At 48.5% G+C, this 18530-nt stretch overlaps 2 protein-coding genes across 2 annotated transcripts; both read right to left on the bottom strand.

Annotated features, from left to right (window-relative positions):
• Window positions 1-1263: 1263 nt before the first annotated feature.
• Window positions 1264-3229, bottom strand: LOC145802257 (protein MAINTENANCE OF MERISTEMS-like). Its single transcript, XM_082894938.1, has 4 exons — window positions 2564-3229; window positions 2149-2310; window positions 1499-2062; window positions 1264-1413 (listed from the first exon to the last, which is right to left on the bottom strand). The coding sequence occupies exons 1-4, from the start codon at window positions 2801-2803 to the stop codon at window positions 1264-1266; spliced, it is 1116 nt and encodes a 371-aa protein (XP_082751064.1). The 5' UTR covers window positions 2804-3229.
• Window positions 3230-16315: 13086 nt separating this feature from the next.
• Window positions 16316-17744, bottom strand: LOC145802256 (uncharacterized). Its single transcript, XM_082894937.1, has 4 exons — window positions 17616-17744; window positions 17201-17362; window positions 16551-17114; window positions 16316-16465 (listed from the first exon to the last, which is right to left on the bottom strand). Exons 1-4 carry the CDS (start codon window positions 17673-17675, stop codon window positions 16316-16318), a joined length of 936 nt encoding a protein of 311 aa, XP_082751063.1. The 5' UTR covers window positions 17676-17744.
• Between the last annotated feature and the right edge of the window lie 786 nt (window positions 17745-18530).

Genomic DNA, 18530 nt, shown 5'->3' with positions numbered 1-18530 from the left:
CCTCGTGGTCCGAGGTCTCCCATCTTCGTTTACGCGTCTGTGTGTCGTGTCTCTTTCATTTGACGGTCTCGTCTTTTGTTTTGAGTCTCTCCCGAGCGTGTCTCGTTGTGTTTAGGTCGTGTACCTATATTTGAGTCCTCCCCGCTGTGTTCAGTGGTAGGCTCGATATCCCGGTTTGAAAAACCCTCATTCGATTTCAAAAATCGCTTATGCTTAGAATGCTGTGCCATTCTCTACATTTGAACGTGTCTCGACTCCAACCGGTTCCATCTTTGAGGTCCGTCCTGTCAGATTGGGCTGTTTGTTTGAGAATTGCCGTGTGCAGAATGAAACGAATGCTGTGTTATGGGCTGTATGCAGGTTAATCCCCAACAGAGTAAGGGCTGTGTGTCCAGAATCAGGCAGTGGGTTGCTTGGGTTATTTTGCTGTTGGCTGTTTAAGTCATCTGATTATTACAGTGCAAATGTTTAATTTTCAGACAACCAATCAATTCCATTTACATCGAGGTGTAACATGATGAGATGCGATGCAATGCATGAAATGTGTAAATGCGAACACTTTTTCAGATAAAAAGTCTGTTTCATTTACTTAGCTTTTCAAATGTACAAGTTTTGGAAACAAAAATCTGCCTGCGGCAGTACAAGGTAATCTATCTACCAACAAAAAGAAAAGTACAAAGAAAGAAAGAAAAGATAGCAAAAATCTGCATCTATGTCCAGCGACTCCAAGGGCTGTCAGTCCGTCCTGGTCCTCTTCCTGGACGAAGGTTCAGGAGCATCATCAGCATCGTCGTCAGAGCCCGAGCTAGAACCGTCTCCGGTCTCCTCCTCCGATGACCCTGCCTCCGCCTCTGACTCCTCGTCGTCGTCATCGTCCGGGACTGGAGCTCGCGAGCTACTCCCGACGTAAGTACGCCCTCCCCTGGTACGGGGAAATATCCTGCCCTCCTCATCTCTCCTCCGAGCAGGGACAGAAGGTCTAGCTGGAGCACCTCCTGCCATGGGAATCTGGAAAGGAGGCTGAAAAAGTACACAAAAGTGAAATGCATCAGCATGCCGTGAGCAGTTTATCAGTGCAGAATGCCGTGTGTGAATACAGTGTATGAATGCCGTGAGCAGTTTAACAGTGCAGAATGCAGAATGTGAGTACAGGGTAAGAATGCCGTGAGCAGTTTGTCAGTGTAGGGTACGGTGCAGAATGCAGTGTATGCAGTGTTCAGATACTGTGAGATCAGTGTATCAGGTGTTGTGCCGTGCATCAGATTATGTAAAGCAGTGTATGAATGGTTTGAGGCCAGTGTCAGAAGGACATACCGGTATGCTGTAGAGGGCTAGGAGATCAAATGTCCGCTGGAGCATCCCCATCATCGAGGCATTCATCGCCAACGACTGACGGGTGTACTCAGAAGAAGCCTGCAAAAGTATCAGATGCATCAATATTCTGTGGAATATCAAGTAAACTGAAATGAATAACTGTACAAAATGCAGTAGAACATACCGGCGGAAGGTCGGGGACGTCAATGAACTCGTGACCAGCCGGTGGAGGGGCGAAGGGGATCTGATAGGTCGACCCACCCTGCCCCTGGAAAGTCAGTACAGCGGGCAGGGCAGGCCAGCCAGCTCCTCGTCCTCCCCGCGCTCCACCCCTACCACGGACCCGGGCCCTCCTCGAAGATCCAGCCCCTGCTCCTGCTCCGGCCCCAGCCGCCGATGCTACAGGCCTGGCCCCCTCTGCTCGACGGCCGCTCAAGGGACGCATCAGGTACGTCCGCACGTACTCCTGATAGTCGCCGGTGCCTCGGAAGCCGGCCTCCTCCCAGCCGATGGAGTAATCATCCAGCTGCTCAGTGGTCAGCCCCTCAGTCTCCCTCATCTCTGCAGGAGGGTGTGCCGGGACTATCTGCTCAGGTAACCCGAGGGTCTGGCGTAGAAAACGCTCCCCCAGGTACCAAGCCCGACAGACCGGGCCCTCTAGCAAGATCCAGAAACGCGAGGTCTCCTCAGCACCAGGGAACCGACCCCGCATCGCCGACGGCAGCGAAGCCCATGGCCGCCATGTGATCTGAAAGTGACAGACAGTTTGTTATCTACTGTTATTGAAATATGCAGTGGGAAAGCGAAGCTAAATGAACTGAAAGTAAAGCATACCTCGGCCGGAGTGATGGTGTCGAAATATCGGCGGAAGAAGCCGAACGTCTCCCGTGGTCGCCGGGTGCATCTCCCGTCAAAGTGACTCGAGAACGGGACAGCCGGAGGAGGCTCCGCAACTGGCACAGGTGCAAGCCTAGGGAAGTAGGCATAAACCCACAACTGCAAAATAGATGTCAGTATGACTATCAGAAAAAGCAGGATATACAGAATGAAGCAGAAATGGCAGAGTCGTGTGTTGAGCCGTGTATTGTGTGCAGTGTACAGTGTGAGCAGTGTACAGTCAGTGTAAAGCAGAATGTATGTGTGTGCCGTGTGTACAGTATACAGTGAGTGTAAAGCAGACCGCAGTGTGTGTAGTCTACAGAGTACAGAAAGTACGAGACAGGAATGAAAAAGTGGAAAAGAAATGTACCTCCCAAGCCCGCCAGTAGCCTCCAAGCAGCTGGCCGCTGCCGCGAGAAGCCGAGCTCATATAGCCGTACAGGGTGGCCAGAGCAGCGCCACCCCAGTCGTAGTGCAAGATGTCCCGGACGTCCACCAGTGCGCTGAGGAGACAGAGAGGCACGGTGTTCGCCCGGTCGACGAAGATAGTAGTCCCGAACAGGAACATGAGGAAGCCGCGGGCATACCTCTCCACGTCCTCCTCGGTCATCTGCACCTCCTCCCCTAATGCGGGCTGGACCCTGAACTGTGCCTCGAACTAGGAGTATCGGACGAAGCCTGGACGAGCTAGCGGTGGCGCCTCCCCCAGTAGATGGACCTGAGCGGCGGTCCACTCATCCATGTCGGTGTCGAAGGGGATCGGATCCCCCCCTACCCCGATGCCTGTGAGCATCGAGAAGTCATAAGGGGTCATCGTCATGTCCCCTGCAGCAGAAAAATGGAAAGAATCGGTGGTGTCCCACCACCTCTCCGCCAAAGCAGCGAGAAGAGGTCTGCATGTGGAGAGCCTAGAGAGCCCTCGGCAGAAGGTGCCGAAGCCCGCTCGGTCCACGATGCGCTGGACCGCATCAGGGAGCTCGTCATACCACTCCCGAGCACCAGTATTCCCATACCCGCGAATGGTATGGGAACCCTCCTGCAAACAGAAAATGACAATTGCAAGACAACATTCAAAATGCAGTTGTGAAAAGACAGATATGGCATGTATGCAAGTTTGTCAGATTCAGGCAAATACCGGGTGCCGGTGTGCTTACAGTAAAATACGTGTGCTGTGTCAGCATGTTTAGGTGTTTCAGAACAGATGTAGCATGTGTGCAAATCTAACAGATTCAGACAAATACTGGGTACCAGTGTGTGTGCAGTAGAATACAGTGGGTGCCGTGTGTTTGGGTGATTCAGGACTAGTGCAGTGTGTGTGCATGTGTCAGTCTCAAGCAGATATCAGTTGTATGTATGTTTACAGTCAACTACGGTCTACGGCATATCAGATTTCAGCAATTAGAGAATACAGCTAACTATGGCAGTTTTGTATCCTACATTGCAGAAAGTAAAGCAGAAGATGAAGAGTTACCTCGGAAGTGCCGAATGAAAGGTGGGAGGTAGGCTCGCGTAGTAGTAGCTCAGGCGCCGCGTACCTCTCAAAGCTCCGGAACTGACGCAGGCCGTCTGGGGGCAGAACGTGGATCGCCGGCCGGTAGGTCGCCGGGTCGAACGGGCGCTCGCTCAGTGGTAAGAGCTCGACCCCGGGATCCATCTCGTGGTCCGGGGGAGTCCCGCCACGTGGAATGTCGTCCGCCATGTAGAGAGTGGTGTGAAAATGGCCGGAAAAGGGAAAACCGAGCCGGAATGCGAAGAGTCAACTGAAAAGTCAACTCCCGAGAGGGTCGGAAATGGCCGGGAAGGCCGGAATGTGAAAAGGCACGGAAATGAAGAGGAAAGTGAGGGGAACGAACCCCGAAAAGGCGAGAACGCCGAACGAGGCACCGAAACGAGAATGTGATCGGTGGAAAATGTCCGAAACGCGAAGAGGATCGCGAATCCGATGACGAAACGGGCGTAGAACGCGAAGAAACGGGCGAAAAATAAGAGAGAAGCACTCTAGGGAGAGAGAACAAAGGTTTTCGGCGGTGGAGAAGTGAGAAAATAGGGCATGAAGCCCTATTTTATAACACCCAAGGTGAAAAGTCAAAACTGCCCCGCATCAGCAACTGTTTGCCGGTCGGCAATGTTTTGTGCCGGTCGGCACTTTTTTGTGCCGATGGAATTGTTTTTGTGCCGATGGCCAGCCGGTGGCCTCATCTTTTGGCCGGTGGGGTTCCCACAGCCTTGATTAGGCCATATGAGAAGTTCGTGGTCTTCCTAGCTCAAGAAAGTGCAAGAAAGTGCATCTCCGACATTCAACTGGCCTCCGTTTTGACCGCGGGCCGTGTCTCCAGTGCGTGGCACTCGAATTCATGCAAGGTGTATCCTTTTTGTATCCTTTTAAATTCAAAAGTTGCCCCATGTGTGTTGCGCGAGTTCATCACACTACTTCTGTGCATTGCATCGCGCTGTCATGCGCCACACATTTGCATTGTTATGCACATGTTACATGCGTTGCAACACGCACCCCTTTGCATTGTCGTGCACATTTCTCATGCATCATCATTGCATTTCCATTCCATGCATTGTCATGCATTCCGGAATACGTGCGTTGTTGCGCATTTAAGCCCATTTACACTCCGTGTGGCATGCATGTCACACTTGGCATCGCACTGTTTTGTGCATTACAAACTTCGCGCTGTTCTGCGCATTGCACTGTTTTGTGCATTTCAAATCTCGCGTTGTTCTGCGCATTGCACTGTTTTGTGCATTTCAAAATTGTTCGCGCTGTTCTGCGCATTGCACTGTTTTGTGCATTTCAAATCTCGCGCTGTTCTGCGCATTGCACTGTTTTGTGCATTTCAAAATTGTTCGCGCTGTTCTGCGCATTGCACTGTTTTGTGCATTTCAATTCTCGCGCTGTTCTGCACATTGCACTGTTTTGTGCATTTCAAACTTCGCGCTGTTCTGCGCATTGTACTGTTTTGTGCATTTCAAACCTCGCGCTGTTCTGCGCATTGCACTGTTTTGTGCATTTCAATTTCGCGCTGTTTTGCGCATCTCATTGCATTTTGCATGCATTCCATCGCACTGTCCTGTGCACTTGCGTTGCCTAACGCATTGCGCTATTTTGCGCATCATACCGTCGTGCAATACCGCCGGTCTGGCGAGACCTTAAACACGCATGGTCTGGCGAGACCTTAAACACGTACGGTCTAGGAGACCTTAAATCCTTGGAAGGTGTAAGACCTTTAGTGTTCGCATTGCCGTGCACTTCTTGAGCCGCGTGTTGTCGCGCATTCCATGCAACATGCATTTCACTTGCATCATTTGCATTTCAAAAAAAACAATCAAAAACGTGCATAGTCATGCATACATTTTGCATTCCGGTCTAGGAGACCTTAAATCCTCTGAAGGTGCAATTCCTTCGGTGTTTGTCGTGCCCGAACGACTTTTCGGTGGTCTGGTAAAGCCACCTGTCTGTGCTTGCGATGAGTTCCTAGAAGACCAACTGGGACGGTGGAAACTAGAGTTCGAACGGCTTATGCCTAGAACGCAAAGGTTCGGGAGTTCCGAGACTAAACTCTGGTTTAAATACCCAGGGGTTTACCCTCGGCTTGAAATCTGTATGGAAGCCCCATAGGTTGAGGCGGCATGTCTACGCCTCAGTTCTGGATACTGAACCAACCTAGTATATCACCCTGTTGGTAAGATAGGGAAAGTTGCAATCATAGTCATTGCATCATAGTGCATTGTCATGCATTTCCATTGTAGCTTGCATGCATCCATTGCATTTTCCCCAGTAGGTCGCATTGCACTGCATTGTCACTGCATGTTGTAAATATCCACTCTATTGCATGTTTGTAGATATTGCATTGTAGTTTGCATGCATTCACTGCATCGCCTTCCGCCTATGGCTTGCGCCTTTCCAGGTTGAACTTGGTCTGGTATGTGTCCTTACATTTCATGTTAAAACACAGTTCTGCATGTGTATCGCGCCGATTCCACGTTGATATGTTGGTTGAGGGTTGCGGCACCTTTTCTGTGTTACACATGGCTCGTACGTGTGCATGCCTTTCCTAGGCAAGATTTGGTTTGGCTTGCGTGCCATATCCATTGTATCCATATCCACTCCATTGCATATTTGTAGATATTGCATTGTAGATTACATGCATTCATTGCATCACCTTCCGCCTTTGGCTTGCGCCTTTCCAGGTTGAGCTTGGTCCGGTATGTGCCCTTACTTTTCATGTTAAAACACAGTTCTGTATGTGTATCGCGCCGATTCCACGTTGATATGTTGGTTGAGGGTTGCGGCACCTTTTCTGTGTTACACATGGCTTGTATGTATGCATGCCTTTCCTAAGCAAGATTTGGTTTGGCCTGCGTGTCATATTCATCCATTACATTGTAGTGTAATTTTTGCATCCGGCATTAGGATCGTAGTCCTTTCTCCAGCGGGTTGTTTCCCCACTTATGTCAATTCCACCCAATGCTTGTTCTTGCGTCTGTCTACAATACTCATAGTTCAGTTGACCGTTCTATGGTAGACAGACTTGTTACCTCCATCAATCTATTTGACATAGGTGTGGTTTCGAACCGTTCGTGATTGGATCACGATTCAAATGCTTTGCATGTAGCTTGCATTGTTTCAAATACATTGCATCTTCATTTGCATTGTTTATACATTGTTTTGTATATATTGCATGTCGTCTTGCATCCATTTTGCATTGTCATGCATGTTGCTAACAATATTGTACCTGTTAAGTTTGTTTTCTTTTCAGGCACGATATTGTATGTACGGTTCATTTGAAGCTGGTGCAACCAGACGAGCCGCACAGGTATTGTATCTCCCGAGTGAGACGTATTGAGAATTCCATAATTCTCTTACATCCTTTCTGCATTGTAGTGTAGTTCGGTTTGCTAGCTTAAAATTGCCGCATGTTTGCTTCATTACAGCTTTCTTTGCATGATCATAAGTATGCTCGGCTCCGTGCATTGTCTTGCATTTTGCCCCTGCCTTCGGGCGCATACCTTATTTTGTCTTGTATGATTGTCTAAGTCTTCGGCCTTGTCAAAAATGGGTCGTCTCTGGGCTTTGACATTCACTCCCGTCATTGTTATGACTTTCGAGTTCTGTCAAAGAGGGGCAACTGTAGACACACCATTTTTGACCGTCCTCAAGACTTGGACGTCACTGTTTGAACACTCGGTGATTATCCTTGTTTGTGTTCGTTTGGAGTTCCCGGAGGCCTCGGCTCGCGCGCCTTGTCTCAGGATCTCCGAACTTGACCTTTTAGTGTCTGGTTTTGCACCAAACACTTGTGTTTTGCCTTGGAAAGGCAGGGTGAGGCTTGTAGACCATCCCCACCCACCACCGGCATTGGCTAGATGCCACCGGCTGGTTTTTGCTGCCACCGGCAATACAGTTTGCCGGCCGGCACTCTTTATTGCCGGTCGGCACTTTTTGTTGCCGACCGGCACTCTTTTTGGCCAAGATGGCATTTTTTGCCGGCCGATTGCTGTTCATCTGCTTTTGCAGATATTTTTGGACAGCTGTATTGCTTTTGCTCCCCTCCATACACGTGTATGGAGGGATCTCCCTCTTGCAAAGCTTGTCTTGTAAGCTTTACAAGAGGCATATAGAGAGAAGCTCTCTCTAAGGCAAAGAAGAGAGCCTTTAGACATTTTTGAGAGAGGAAAAATACAGAGGAGAGCTCTGGTTTTCTAGGGTTAGGGTTAGACATACACAACCTATCTCTCTTTCCCTCTCATTTTGCACACTAGGTGTTTTGTGTCTCACTATTGCACACAAACACCTAGTGTTTCACCTTCCTCTTGGAGCTGAGGTTCCAAAGAGTGTGTTTTGAGATTTTGGTGTTAGATTCAAGCTCAAGGAGGCCATTGGAGCATCTTTGTTGAAGAAGGCATCAAGGGTGAGATTCTAGTCCTTTTTTTCCCCATTCTTGCATCAATTTTCTACTAGTCTTAGAGCTGTTTTTGTGATTATTGTATAACATAAAAAAGTTCTGTTTTTAGGCCCTCTTTATTGTTCGTTAAGAGTGTTTTGTTGTTTGAGGGTTGTTGACCACCCTTAGGCCTTGAAAAGCCTCATTTTGAGCCATTTTGTGCTAGCTCCGGGATTTTGGTGTTGGGGTCTCTTCACCACTGAAATCTTGAGGGATTTCAGTGGTGAAGATGATGCTTTGAAGTCCCAAGAAGGAGAGGGCCACCCCCTCTCCTTGTTGTCCTTGAAAAGGGCATATTTTGGCCTCTTGAGAGAGCATTATGCTTGAGTGTGTGTTGAGCATATTTGGTTTGTTTTTCATGCTTATATATCCATGATATAACATGATTTCAAGTTGGTTTTGGGAACTCCATGCATGTTTAGCATAGTTGCCATGTAATGCCCTATTTGTGCCTTAACATGTTCTAGGTTGTTAGCCTTTGTTGGAGCATGTTTTAGGCTTGTATTTGTGAAGTTTATGTGCTTATTTTGACATGTTTTAGCTCTGTCCATAATCGTTTGGGTTGATCTTTGCATGCATTATATAGCTCCTTTGTATTTGGGCTTGTTGGCCTTGAGTATGTGCATGTGTAGCATGCCATCTTTGCATTGTTTTGGTGATTTGGAATCATCCTACATGCTATTTCAGTCCCATTTCCATGCTTGTTTGATTACCTTGCATGCCTCTTTAATGCTTTGAAAGCATGTGTTGCAATGCTCCATGTTTTGGTCATGGTGTATGCCTTTGTATTTGGGCCACTTAGATGCCATCTAAGGAGTCCTTTGGCCTTGTTTTAACATGCTAAAAATCTGTTTTTAGTTGTTTAATGCACGCCATGTTTGGTCATGATAAGTGTAGTTCAATGCCTTATTGATTTGCCTTGAACACTTAGACTATTTGTTGCATGCTTGACTTGATTTATAACTTGATTTGGCATCATTTTATAACATGATTTTAAGGCTCATGTTGCATGCTAATTTGTCCATGTTTCCTTCTTTCAAGTGTGCTTGAATGTTGTTTGATTTATGCTTAAGTGTTGGTCCTTATGTGCATGTGTGTGTGCATGCCATTTAGCCCTCACCTTTTAGCACAATGGCTACTGTTTTTGGCCTATTTTAGAGCAGCCTAATTCATGTATAAGTCCATCTTGCCATCCATTTGCATTGCCCTATGTATGCTTGCATGATTGCATAAGTGCCTTGCCATGTCATGTCGCATTCCTAGCTTGTATGCCTAGGTTGCATTGCATCTTGCATGCATGCCTTGTCCCTTGACTTGGGTGATAGGGATTGGGAGTTTTGTTTGATTGGTTTGCATTGCATTTGAAACCAAAGTTGCATACTTGGTTCTTTGGGCCATCATGCATGGAAATGCGTGATTGGTGGTCCAAGAACCGAGGCACATGTCCCTTTGAGTCATTACAATGATAAGAGACATGGTTGGTGCATACATGCCTTGAAATATGCTGCCATGCCTTGTTTTGCCCTCTGTTGCTGTGAGTTGCAGGTTCTGCAGGAATACTCTGCCGACCGGCAGTGTAATGTGCCGACCGGCACTATTTTCTCTGCCGACAGCTTCAACTTTGTGTCGATGGCCATACAACACTGCCGGTGGAAATTTCATCTTGCCGGTGATGATCCCCTCTGTCCAAGGATGTAGTCCTGAGGTTTTGACAACCTCCAGAGGAGGAAAGGGAGGAAAACAGAGGCAGCTTGCGCATGGCGGCGCGCTTCTCGAGACGTTTTACTGTTTTCCTAAAATTAGTTAATTTGTTAATTAATTAGTTTGTAATATTTAATTAGCTTGCGTAGTTAATTAATTTGTAATATTTATTCGGTCCCTCCGAGCGAGGGCAAATCTGTAATAAGTGTGTGTGGGTGGTGTGTATGTCTTCCAACCTCACTTCTTTCTTCCCTTTTACTTACCCGCTTTAATGGTTAGTATTAGGGCATGTTTAATTTAGCATACCTTATGCTATGCATGTGTGCATCCATGCATTTGTATTACATGCATTAGGCTCGGTACATCACGCTAACTGCATCAGTACTTCAATTCCGAACTGAATATGTGTTAATTGTGCATTTTCACATGACATGTCTAGGATTAGCCGAGCCTATCTTAGCGACATTTTGTATGCGATGCATTAGGCACTTCACATGGACTTGGATCATGCATATTTGCTAACAAGTTCTTTGTTTTGGCACGGAGTACTATGTAAGTATTTCCGCTTTAGCATATCGCATGAGTGTGAATGTTACCATGACAGCATGCTTAACATGTGGCTAGATGCTTATGTGTTAAACTGTTTTGAATGCCTGTGGGTGAAGGCCGGATTGTTTGAGTTGGAAAAACTCGTTGAAATCCGTATTTTAGCCTACTTGCGAGTAGCAAATTCCAAAGCATTTTCAAACCAAACGGATATGCAATGTTTATTTCCAAATTAGGCAATCTAGTCTATACTTGTTTGCTGTGCGCATAACATAGTAATTCTAGGCTAATAAATGGAATAAGAACATGTAAAGTTTTCAAAAACGGATATCACGGTTAGTAGAGGCCGGTCTTCGGACCGGGCGAAAGGGGGTGCTCATAGCTGACCTTACCCGATCGTACCCAAGCTCCCGAGCCGAGACAACTCCGGTGATGACGGACACGTGGCCTTCGGCACCGAGTCAGGGTTTCCTAAATTCTCCCATTTAAAAATATTTAGGTGGCGACTCTGTATCTGGCAAAGCAGTCCATGTTTGGCACTACTTTTTCAAAAATCTGTTTCTCAAAACGATTTGCCAGATTTGGACTCTTTGGTTCAGATTAAGAACCGTGACACAAATCGAGTCTGAACTGTAGCATCGAGGCCCACGCGGGCGCTGCTACAGTTTCTGGTGACTCTGCTGGGGAGATTTAGAGAGTTTGACTCGAACTCGTGATATCCTGTTTTGATCTCATTTATGTGTTTCTTTGCATTGCATGTGCATTGGTGCGCCTAGGAACACAGTGTTTGCCATCTGCCATTCCTGAACGGTTTGCCGGAGGCTTGTCTTGTCAAGGCATGTCCATAAGGCTGACCGGCTATGGGCTCTGACAGTATGGGAACGCAAACCTCGGTTTTACCGGGGCACCCCTTTTTGACCATTCGACCTAGTGCATATTCGGAATCCATAGTGACCATTCCAAGCTAGGACAGGTTGCTTACCCGATGCTAAGTTGTTTGAAACCGCTGTGTGCGTAGTGAAACCCTAGCTCCTGACAAAATAGGACAGGGAAACCCTACCCCAACATAGGGGTGTTTTGTTCTCTTTTACTTGCTATGTGCTTTTAGAGTGTTGCTCTACAGGAACGCACATGTCAGTTTGCAAGTTTGAGTATCAAACCTGGGGACACCAGTATCAGTATCAGTTGTGAGAATCAGTTATCCGCGGGTATTGGTTCAGCTTTCGGGAACAGTGACTTCTGGGAACAGTGATCAGCAGTAGGGTACAGTTGTTTGGCTACACCCGTGATTGATCAGTTTGGGCTGAAATGCTGTCTGTTTTTCTTTCAGTTCAGAGAGTTGCAGAGTTGATACTGAATAACCAGTGTCTCCCCCTTGCTGAGGCAGGATTTATGGCGGCGCCAAGTTCAGAAGAGATTGTGGTTATGACGACTGTATCGGAGCAGGGAACCACTCCGCAAAGTGAGGCCAGCATCAGTATGTCATATCCGCCCAGGATGCCCGTTGTACACCCGGTCTGGACTCCCCAGTTATACCAGGCTCGTGAGCCCACCACCTTCGAATTGATGGGGATGATAGGCGATCTCCAAAGGTCTGTGGCAGACCTCGCCTATGGAATGTCGGCTTCACCGCCAGCGGCACCGTATGCCGGGAATTTTGTACCACAGGAGCCCCCGCTACTGAGGCGGATTGTGATAGAGCTCAGCCAGCCAGAGGTGGCTTCCGGCTATAGCCACGACATGCCAGCACCAACCCAGGCCCTCGATCAGGCTGAGGCCAAAGGAAAGGACAAGGCAAAGATAGACGCCGACCCCATTGAGCAACTGTTGTGGGCAGTCGAGGCTTTGAAGGCCAGAGGGATGAACAGGCAACAAACATCTGCAATAGTGACCAAAGCTGTAGATGATGCTTTCCCCGCTCCGATCAAAGGCAGCTCAAGCCAGACGGAAAACCGGGATGGGCCCCGTCATGCCCAGACAATTCCAGTAGCTCCCACCCCTGCACCGGGGATGGTTCAAAAAGCCAAGGCAGCGCCAGCTGATCCTTTCGCCAGCGCATCTGGCAAGAATCCTCAAACTGCAAAGTACCTACCCCGAGGGCGCAGGGTCTTTCACGACCTCCACATGCCTTTGTCTAGGGCATTGTTGATATTGGCGAAGAATGGGCATCTTAAGCCTTTGGAGTCCCGGCCACTCCCGAAGAATCTCCCCGCTACTCATGATGCTACCTTGTACTGCGCGTACCATCAGCAGTCCGGTCACAGTACCGATGGATGTTCCCGCCTTCATCATGAAGTGCAGGATTTGATTGATAACAAGGTTATCCTACCACCCACCTCAGGCAAGCCCGTCACCACTCAGTTGTTGGATTTCGAGGGCTCAGATACTGCGAGTATGTAAAGTGAACCGCCTGCGGGCAACATTTGGTGTAGTTTGGATGTAGCGTCTGGCACGCATTTTTGAGCATCGGTGAAACCGAGTTTTGTAAATCCTGGCTTGGATGTCGAGTCAGTCTTTTGTTTTGAGTCTGTCTCTTTGTCTTGAGTCAATCTTTTTTGCTTAAGGGTCTGTCTGGTTGTATCGAGTCAGTCCCCGTTGTATATAATACCAGGTGATTCTGGGGTTGTTGTCCCGAACACCATTTTGTTTTGTAATTATTATATGTTTTTTTTGTTTTGAGTCTGTTTCTGCCGAGGGGCCAGTTTCACCAACAGAGCCGATTGAAACAGCTGTTGCTATCTCAACCTTCATGCTTGCTTTCAGCATAAGGACCAGAGAATTTGAATGGGCTGACAGTACATCTCGCCTGCTCTCCTGTGTGCCCAAACTCATTGCATTAACCTAAATTTTTTCAAAAAAACAAACTTTTGAACACTGCGGTGATGAAAACGAAGAGGAAGGAATTCCTCGGGTTTTGCAAAATTTTGATCATTTTGAGAGAAAGAGAGGCGTGCTAAGCCTTTTTATGAATGAAATCATGCTTGTCGGCGTGAGTACTGAGAAGGACCCTGGCCTGATCCAGATTGGTTCCACACTATCTTCGGTGCGAGCGATTCGTCGCCTTCTTAAAAACTTTCAAAAGCAAATGTTTTACGCGGCCCTGCGAAGACCTGTGTGGAATCACTCTTGAGATTGCGCAGCCTAGGATCGCTCTCAGTCTCAAGATTCAACCTATTTGTTTTCCGAGTTTGAACCCGTTCAGAATATTCAGAAAGTTCAACGGACAAACGCCATGGAGGCCCGTGTGGCCAGTTTCGAAACAGCCCTTGAGCAGGAGGCACCAAAGCCGAATCAGAAGGAGTAGATCTCGTCGGAAGAAGCTCGTAGAGCAACCGGGATGGATTCTCCGCGAATCAGTGCAACAGCCGTTCTCCTAGATACAGAGAGGCTTCAATTTCAAAAAAACCATTTGGCATGGACTTGCTACACTTTTACCCTTTGAGAGGCTCGCTGGGCCGAAAACCCGGAAGGGCGGCCCAGGCAAAAGTTAGAGCAAGAGAAAAATACAACAAAAAAAGAGAAAAATACAAAAAGAAAGATTGAAAAAGAAGAAAAGAAAAAAAATAGAAAAGAAAAAGAAATGAAAAAGAAATAGAAAATGAAAAGAAGCTCGCAAGGTCGAAAACCCGCATTGGGCGCCTTGGCAAAAATAAGAGCCAAACAAAGTGAAGGTTAAAATACCCGAGTGTACCTTAACCGGAACTACGTAAGGCTTGATTCCCATGTTTGGGATACGTAGGCAACTTCATCATGAAGTCCAACCCCCAACGCTTTCATAAGCGTCTCAGTCCATGCAATGGTTTCGATTTCATCTCAAAGTCCAGTGGCCAACACCCTTCAAGGCGACTGTGTCCATATATGTGTTGTGACCGTCTTCGTCATCGCTGTGTCTAAGAGCTCGACCACCGCCAATGAAGACTGTCTGCGGATTGCTGCGGCACCATCCCAAACAAGGGGCAACTTTCCGTTGCCACAAGCCGCTGCGAGCCGCCATTCAAACTAGGGGCAACTTTCCGTTGCCCCCACCCACCCCCTTCAAACCAGGGGCAATTTTCCATTGCCTCCGATCCGAGGTTGCGCATCTCGAAGGGTAAGTTTCATGCTCGTTGAGCATTGACTGTTTGAAAAATAGTTTTTGAAAATTTTTACTGAGGTTGACTATTTTCTCGAAAACTATTCTATTTTCCAAAACTGGACCTTTGTCTTGGACCCAAAAAGGAAAATTTTCAGTGCTTGCTGCCTGACTTGCACGGTTTTCAAATCAAAAATCGAACAAGTACGTTAATCCGACTCTCGTTTTGATCAAAACCGTTTTAGTAGAAGACCAAAACAAAAAGAATGGTCAAAGTGATGAACTAGGGGCACAGTTGAGTCAGGCGTTCTGTCTTTCCCCCGTCACCAACGTACTTGCCAGAAGAGCACTCTGCCCGCCGGAAGAAATAGCTGTGAGCTAACGGCATCAGGCGTGAACCCGCAACTTCCTATTCATCCATTAATCACCCTGGGGAGGGATGAAAAATGAGAGATTGAAGAATAGAGAGGTGTGAGTTGAGAGAAAAGTGAGGAAAAGGGTTTTGAGAGAAAATCCGAGCTTGAGAGTCGAGTGATGTGAGGATCACAAATCAGAAAGGGTGGGAAACAATACCCAGATTGAACTGGCTCCTCGTGGTCCGAGGTCTCCCATCTTCGTTTACGCGTCTGTGTGTCGTGTCTCTTTCATTTGACGGTCTCGTCTTTTGTTTTGAGTCTCTCCCGAGCGTGTCTCGTTGTGTTTAGGTCGTGTACCTATATTTGAGTCCTCCCCGCTGTGTTCAGTGGTAGGCTCGATATCCCGGTTTGAAAAACCCTCATTCGATTTCAAAAATCGCTTATGCTTAGAATGCTGTGCCATTCTCTACATTTGAACGTGTCTCGACTCCAACCGGTTCCATCTTTGAGGTCCGTCCTGTCAGATTGGGCTGTTTGTTTGAGAATTGCCGTGTGCAGAATGAAACGAATGCTGTGTTATGGGCTGTATGCAGGTTAATCCCCAACAGAGTAAGGGCTGTGTGTCCAGAATCAGGCAGTGGGTTGCTTGGGTTATTTTGCTGTTGGCTGTTTAAGTCATCTGATTATTACAGTGCAAATGTTTAATTTTCAGACAACCAATCAATTCCATTTACATCGAGGTGTAACATGATGAGATGCGATGCAATGCATGAAATGTGTAAATGCGAACACTTTTTCAGATAAAAAGTCTGTTTCATTTACTTAGCTTTTCAAATGTACAAGTTTTGGAAACAAAAATCTGCCTGCGGCAGTACAAGGTAATCTATCTACCAACAAAAAGAAAAGTACAAAGAAAGAAAGAAAAGATAGCAAAAATCTGCATCTATGTCCAGCGACTCCAAGGGCTGTCAGTCCGTCCTGGTCCTCTTCCTGGACGAAGGTTCAGGAGCATCATCAGCATCGTCGTCAGAGCCCGAGCTAGAACCGTCTCCGGTCTCCTCCTCCGATGACCCTGCCTCCGCCTCTGACTCCTCGTCGTCGTCATCGTCCGGGACTGGAGCTCGCGAGCTACTCCCGACGTAAGTACGCCCTCCCCTGGTACGGGGAAATATCCTGCCCTCCTCATCTCTCCTCCGAGCAGGGACAGAAGGTCTAGCTGGAGCACCTCCTGCCATGGGAATCTGGAAAGGAGGCTGAAAAAGTACACAAAAGTGAAATGCATCAGCATGCCGTGAGCAGTTTATCAGTGCAGAATGCCGTGTGTGAATACAGTGTATGAATGCCGTGAGCAGTTTAACAGTGCAGAATGCAGAATGTGAGTACAGGGTAAGAATGCCGTGAGCAGTTTGTCAGTGTAGGGTACGGTGCAGAATGCAGTGTATGCAGTGTTCAGATACTGTGAGATCAGTGTATCAGGTGTTGTGCCGTGCATCAGATTATGTAAAGCAGTGTATGAATGGTTTGAGGCCAGTGTCAGAAGGACATACCGGTATGCTGTAGAGGGCTAGGAGATCAAATGTCCGCTGGAGCATCCCCATCATCGAGGCATTCATCGCCAACGACTGACGGGTGTACTCAGAAGAAGCCTGCAAAAGTATCAGATGCATCAATATTCTGTGGAATATCAAGTAAACTGAAATGAATAACTGTACAAAATGCAGTAGAACATACCGGCGGAAGGTCGGGGACGTCAATGAACTCGTGACCAGCCGGTGGAGGGGCGAAGGGGATCTGATAGGTCGACCCACCCTGCCCCTGGAAAGTCAGTACAGCGGGCAGGGCAGGCCAGCCAGCTCCTCGTCCTCCCCGCGCTCCACCCCTACCACGGACCCGGGCCCTCCTCGAAGATCCAGCCCCTGCTCCTGCTCCGGCCCCAGCCGCCGATGCTACAGGCCTGGCCCCCTCTGCTCGACGGCCGCTCAAGGGACGCATCAGGTACGTCCGCACGTACTCCTGATAGTCGCCGGTGCCTCGGAAGCCGGCCTCCTCCCAGCCGATGGAGTAATCATCCAGCTGCTCAGTGGTCAGCCCCTCAGTCTCCCTCATCTCTGCAGGAGGGTGTGCCGGGACTATCTGCTCAGGTAACCCGAGGGTCTGGCGTAGAAAACGCTCCCCCAGGTACCAAGCCCGACAGACCGGGCCCTCTAGCAAGATCCAGAAACGCGAGGTCTCCTCAGCACCAGGGAACCGACCCCGCATCGCCGACGGCAGCGAAGCCCATGGCCGCCATGTGATCTGAAAGTGACAGACAGTTTGTTATCTACTGTTATTGAAATATGCAGTGGGAAAGCGAAGCTAAATGAACTGAAAGTAAAGCATACCTCGGCCGGAGTGATGGTGTCGAAATATCGGCGGAAGAAGCCGAACGTCTCCCGTGGTCGCCGGGTGCATCTCCCGTCAAAGCGACTCGAGAACGGGACAGCCGGAGGAGGCTCCGCAACTGGCACAGGTGCAAGCCTAGGGAAGTAGGCATAAACCCACAACTGCAAAATAGATGTCAGTATGACTATCAGAAAAAGCAGGATATACAGAATGAAGCAGAAATGGCAGAGTCGTATGTTGAGCCGTGTATTGTGTGCAGTGTACAGTGTGAGCAGTGTACAGTCAGTGTAAAGCAGAATGTATGTGTGTGCCGTGTGTACAGTATACAGTGAGTGTAAAGCAGACCGCAGTGTGTGCAGTCTACAGAGTACAGAAAGTACGAGACAGGAATGAAAAAGTGGAAAAGAAATGTACCTCCCAAGCCCGCCAGTAGCCTCCAAGCAGCTGGCCGCTGCCGCGAGAAGCCGAGCTCATATAGCCGTACAGGGTGGCCAGAGCAGCGCCACCCCAGTCGTAGTGCAAGATGTCCCGGATGTCCACCAGTGCGCTGAGGAAACAGAGAGGCACGGTGTTCGCCCGGTCGACGAAGATAGTAGTCCCGAACAGGAACATGAGGAAGCCGCGGGCATACCTCTCCACGTCCTCCTCGGTCATCTGCACCTCCTCCCCTAATGCGGGCTGGACCCTGAACTGTGCCTCGAACTAGGAGTATCGGACGAAGCCTGGACGAGCTAGCGGTGGCGCCTCCCCCAGTAGATGGACCTGAGCGGCGGTCCACTCATCCATGTCGGTGTCGAAGGGGATCGGATCCCCCCCTACCCCGATGCCTGTGAGCATCGAGAAGTCATAAGGGGTCATCGTCATGTCCCCTGCAGCAGAAAAATGGAAAGAATCGGTGGTGTCCCACCACCTCTCCGCCAAAGCAGCGAGAAGAGGTCTGCATGTGGAGAGCCTAGAGAGCCCTCGGCAGAAGGTGCCGAAGCCCGCTCGGTCCACGATGCGCTGGACCGCATCAGGGAGCTCGTCATACCACTCCCGAGCACCAGTATTCCCATACCCGCGAATGGTATGGGAACCCTCCTGCAAACAGAAAATGACAATTGCAAGACAACATTCAAAATGCAGTTGTGAAAAGACAGATATGGCATGTATGCAAGTTTGTCAGATTCAGGCAAATACCGGGTGCCGGTGTGCTTACAGTAAAATACGTGTGCTGTGTCAGCATGTTTAGGTGTTTCAGAACAGATGTAGCATGTGTGCAAATCTAACAGATTCAGACAAATACTGGGTACCAGTGTGTGTGCAGTAGAATACAGTGGGTGCCGTGTG

The sequence above is a fragment of the Camellia sinensis genome, chromosome 11 (assembly GCF_055761805.1).
Source record: "Camellia sinensis isolate YWXY chromosome 11, ASM5576180v1, whole genome shotgun sequence".
Taxonomy (NCBI): domain Eukaryota; kingdom Viridiplantae; phylum Streptophyta; class Magnoliopsida; order Ericales; family Theaceae; genus Camellia; species Camellia sinensis.
This window is presented reverse-complemented; position numbering and strand designations above follow the sequence as displayed.

Excerpts from the sequence above, each read along its gene's own strand:
- LOC145802257 (XM_082894938.1), bottom strand. The coding sequence starts at position 2,803 with ATGACCGAGGAGGACGTGGAGAGGTATGCCCGCGGCTTCCTCATGTTC. Across the intron at positions 2,311-2,563 it reads GCTACTGGCGGGCTTGGGAG|TTGTGGGTTTATGCCTACTT; the intron begins GTACATTTCTTT and ends TCTATTTTGCAG. Across the intron at positions 2,063-2,148 it reads ACACCATCACTCCGGCCGAG|ATCACATGGCGGCCATGGGC; the intron begins GTATGCTTTACT and ends TGTCACTTTCAG.
- LOC145802256 (XM_082894937.1), bottom strand. The coding sequence starts at position 17,675 with ATGAGCTCGGCTTCTCGCGGCAGCGGCCAGCTGCTTGGAGGCTACTGG. Across the intron at positions 17,115-17,200 it reads ACACCATCACTCCGGCCGAG|ATCACATGGCGGCCATGGGC; the intron begins GTATGCTTTACT and ends TGTCACTTTCAG. Across the intron at positions 16,466-16,550 it reads ACGTCCCCGACCTTCCGCCG|GCTTCTTCTGAGTACACCCG; the intron begins GTATGTTCTACT and ends ATACTTTTGCAG.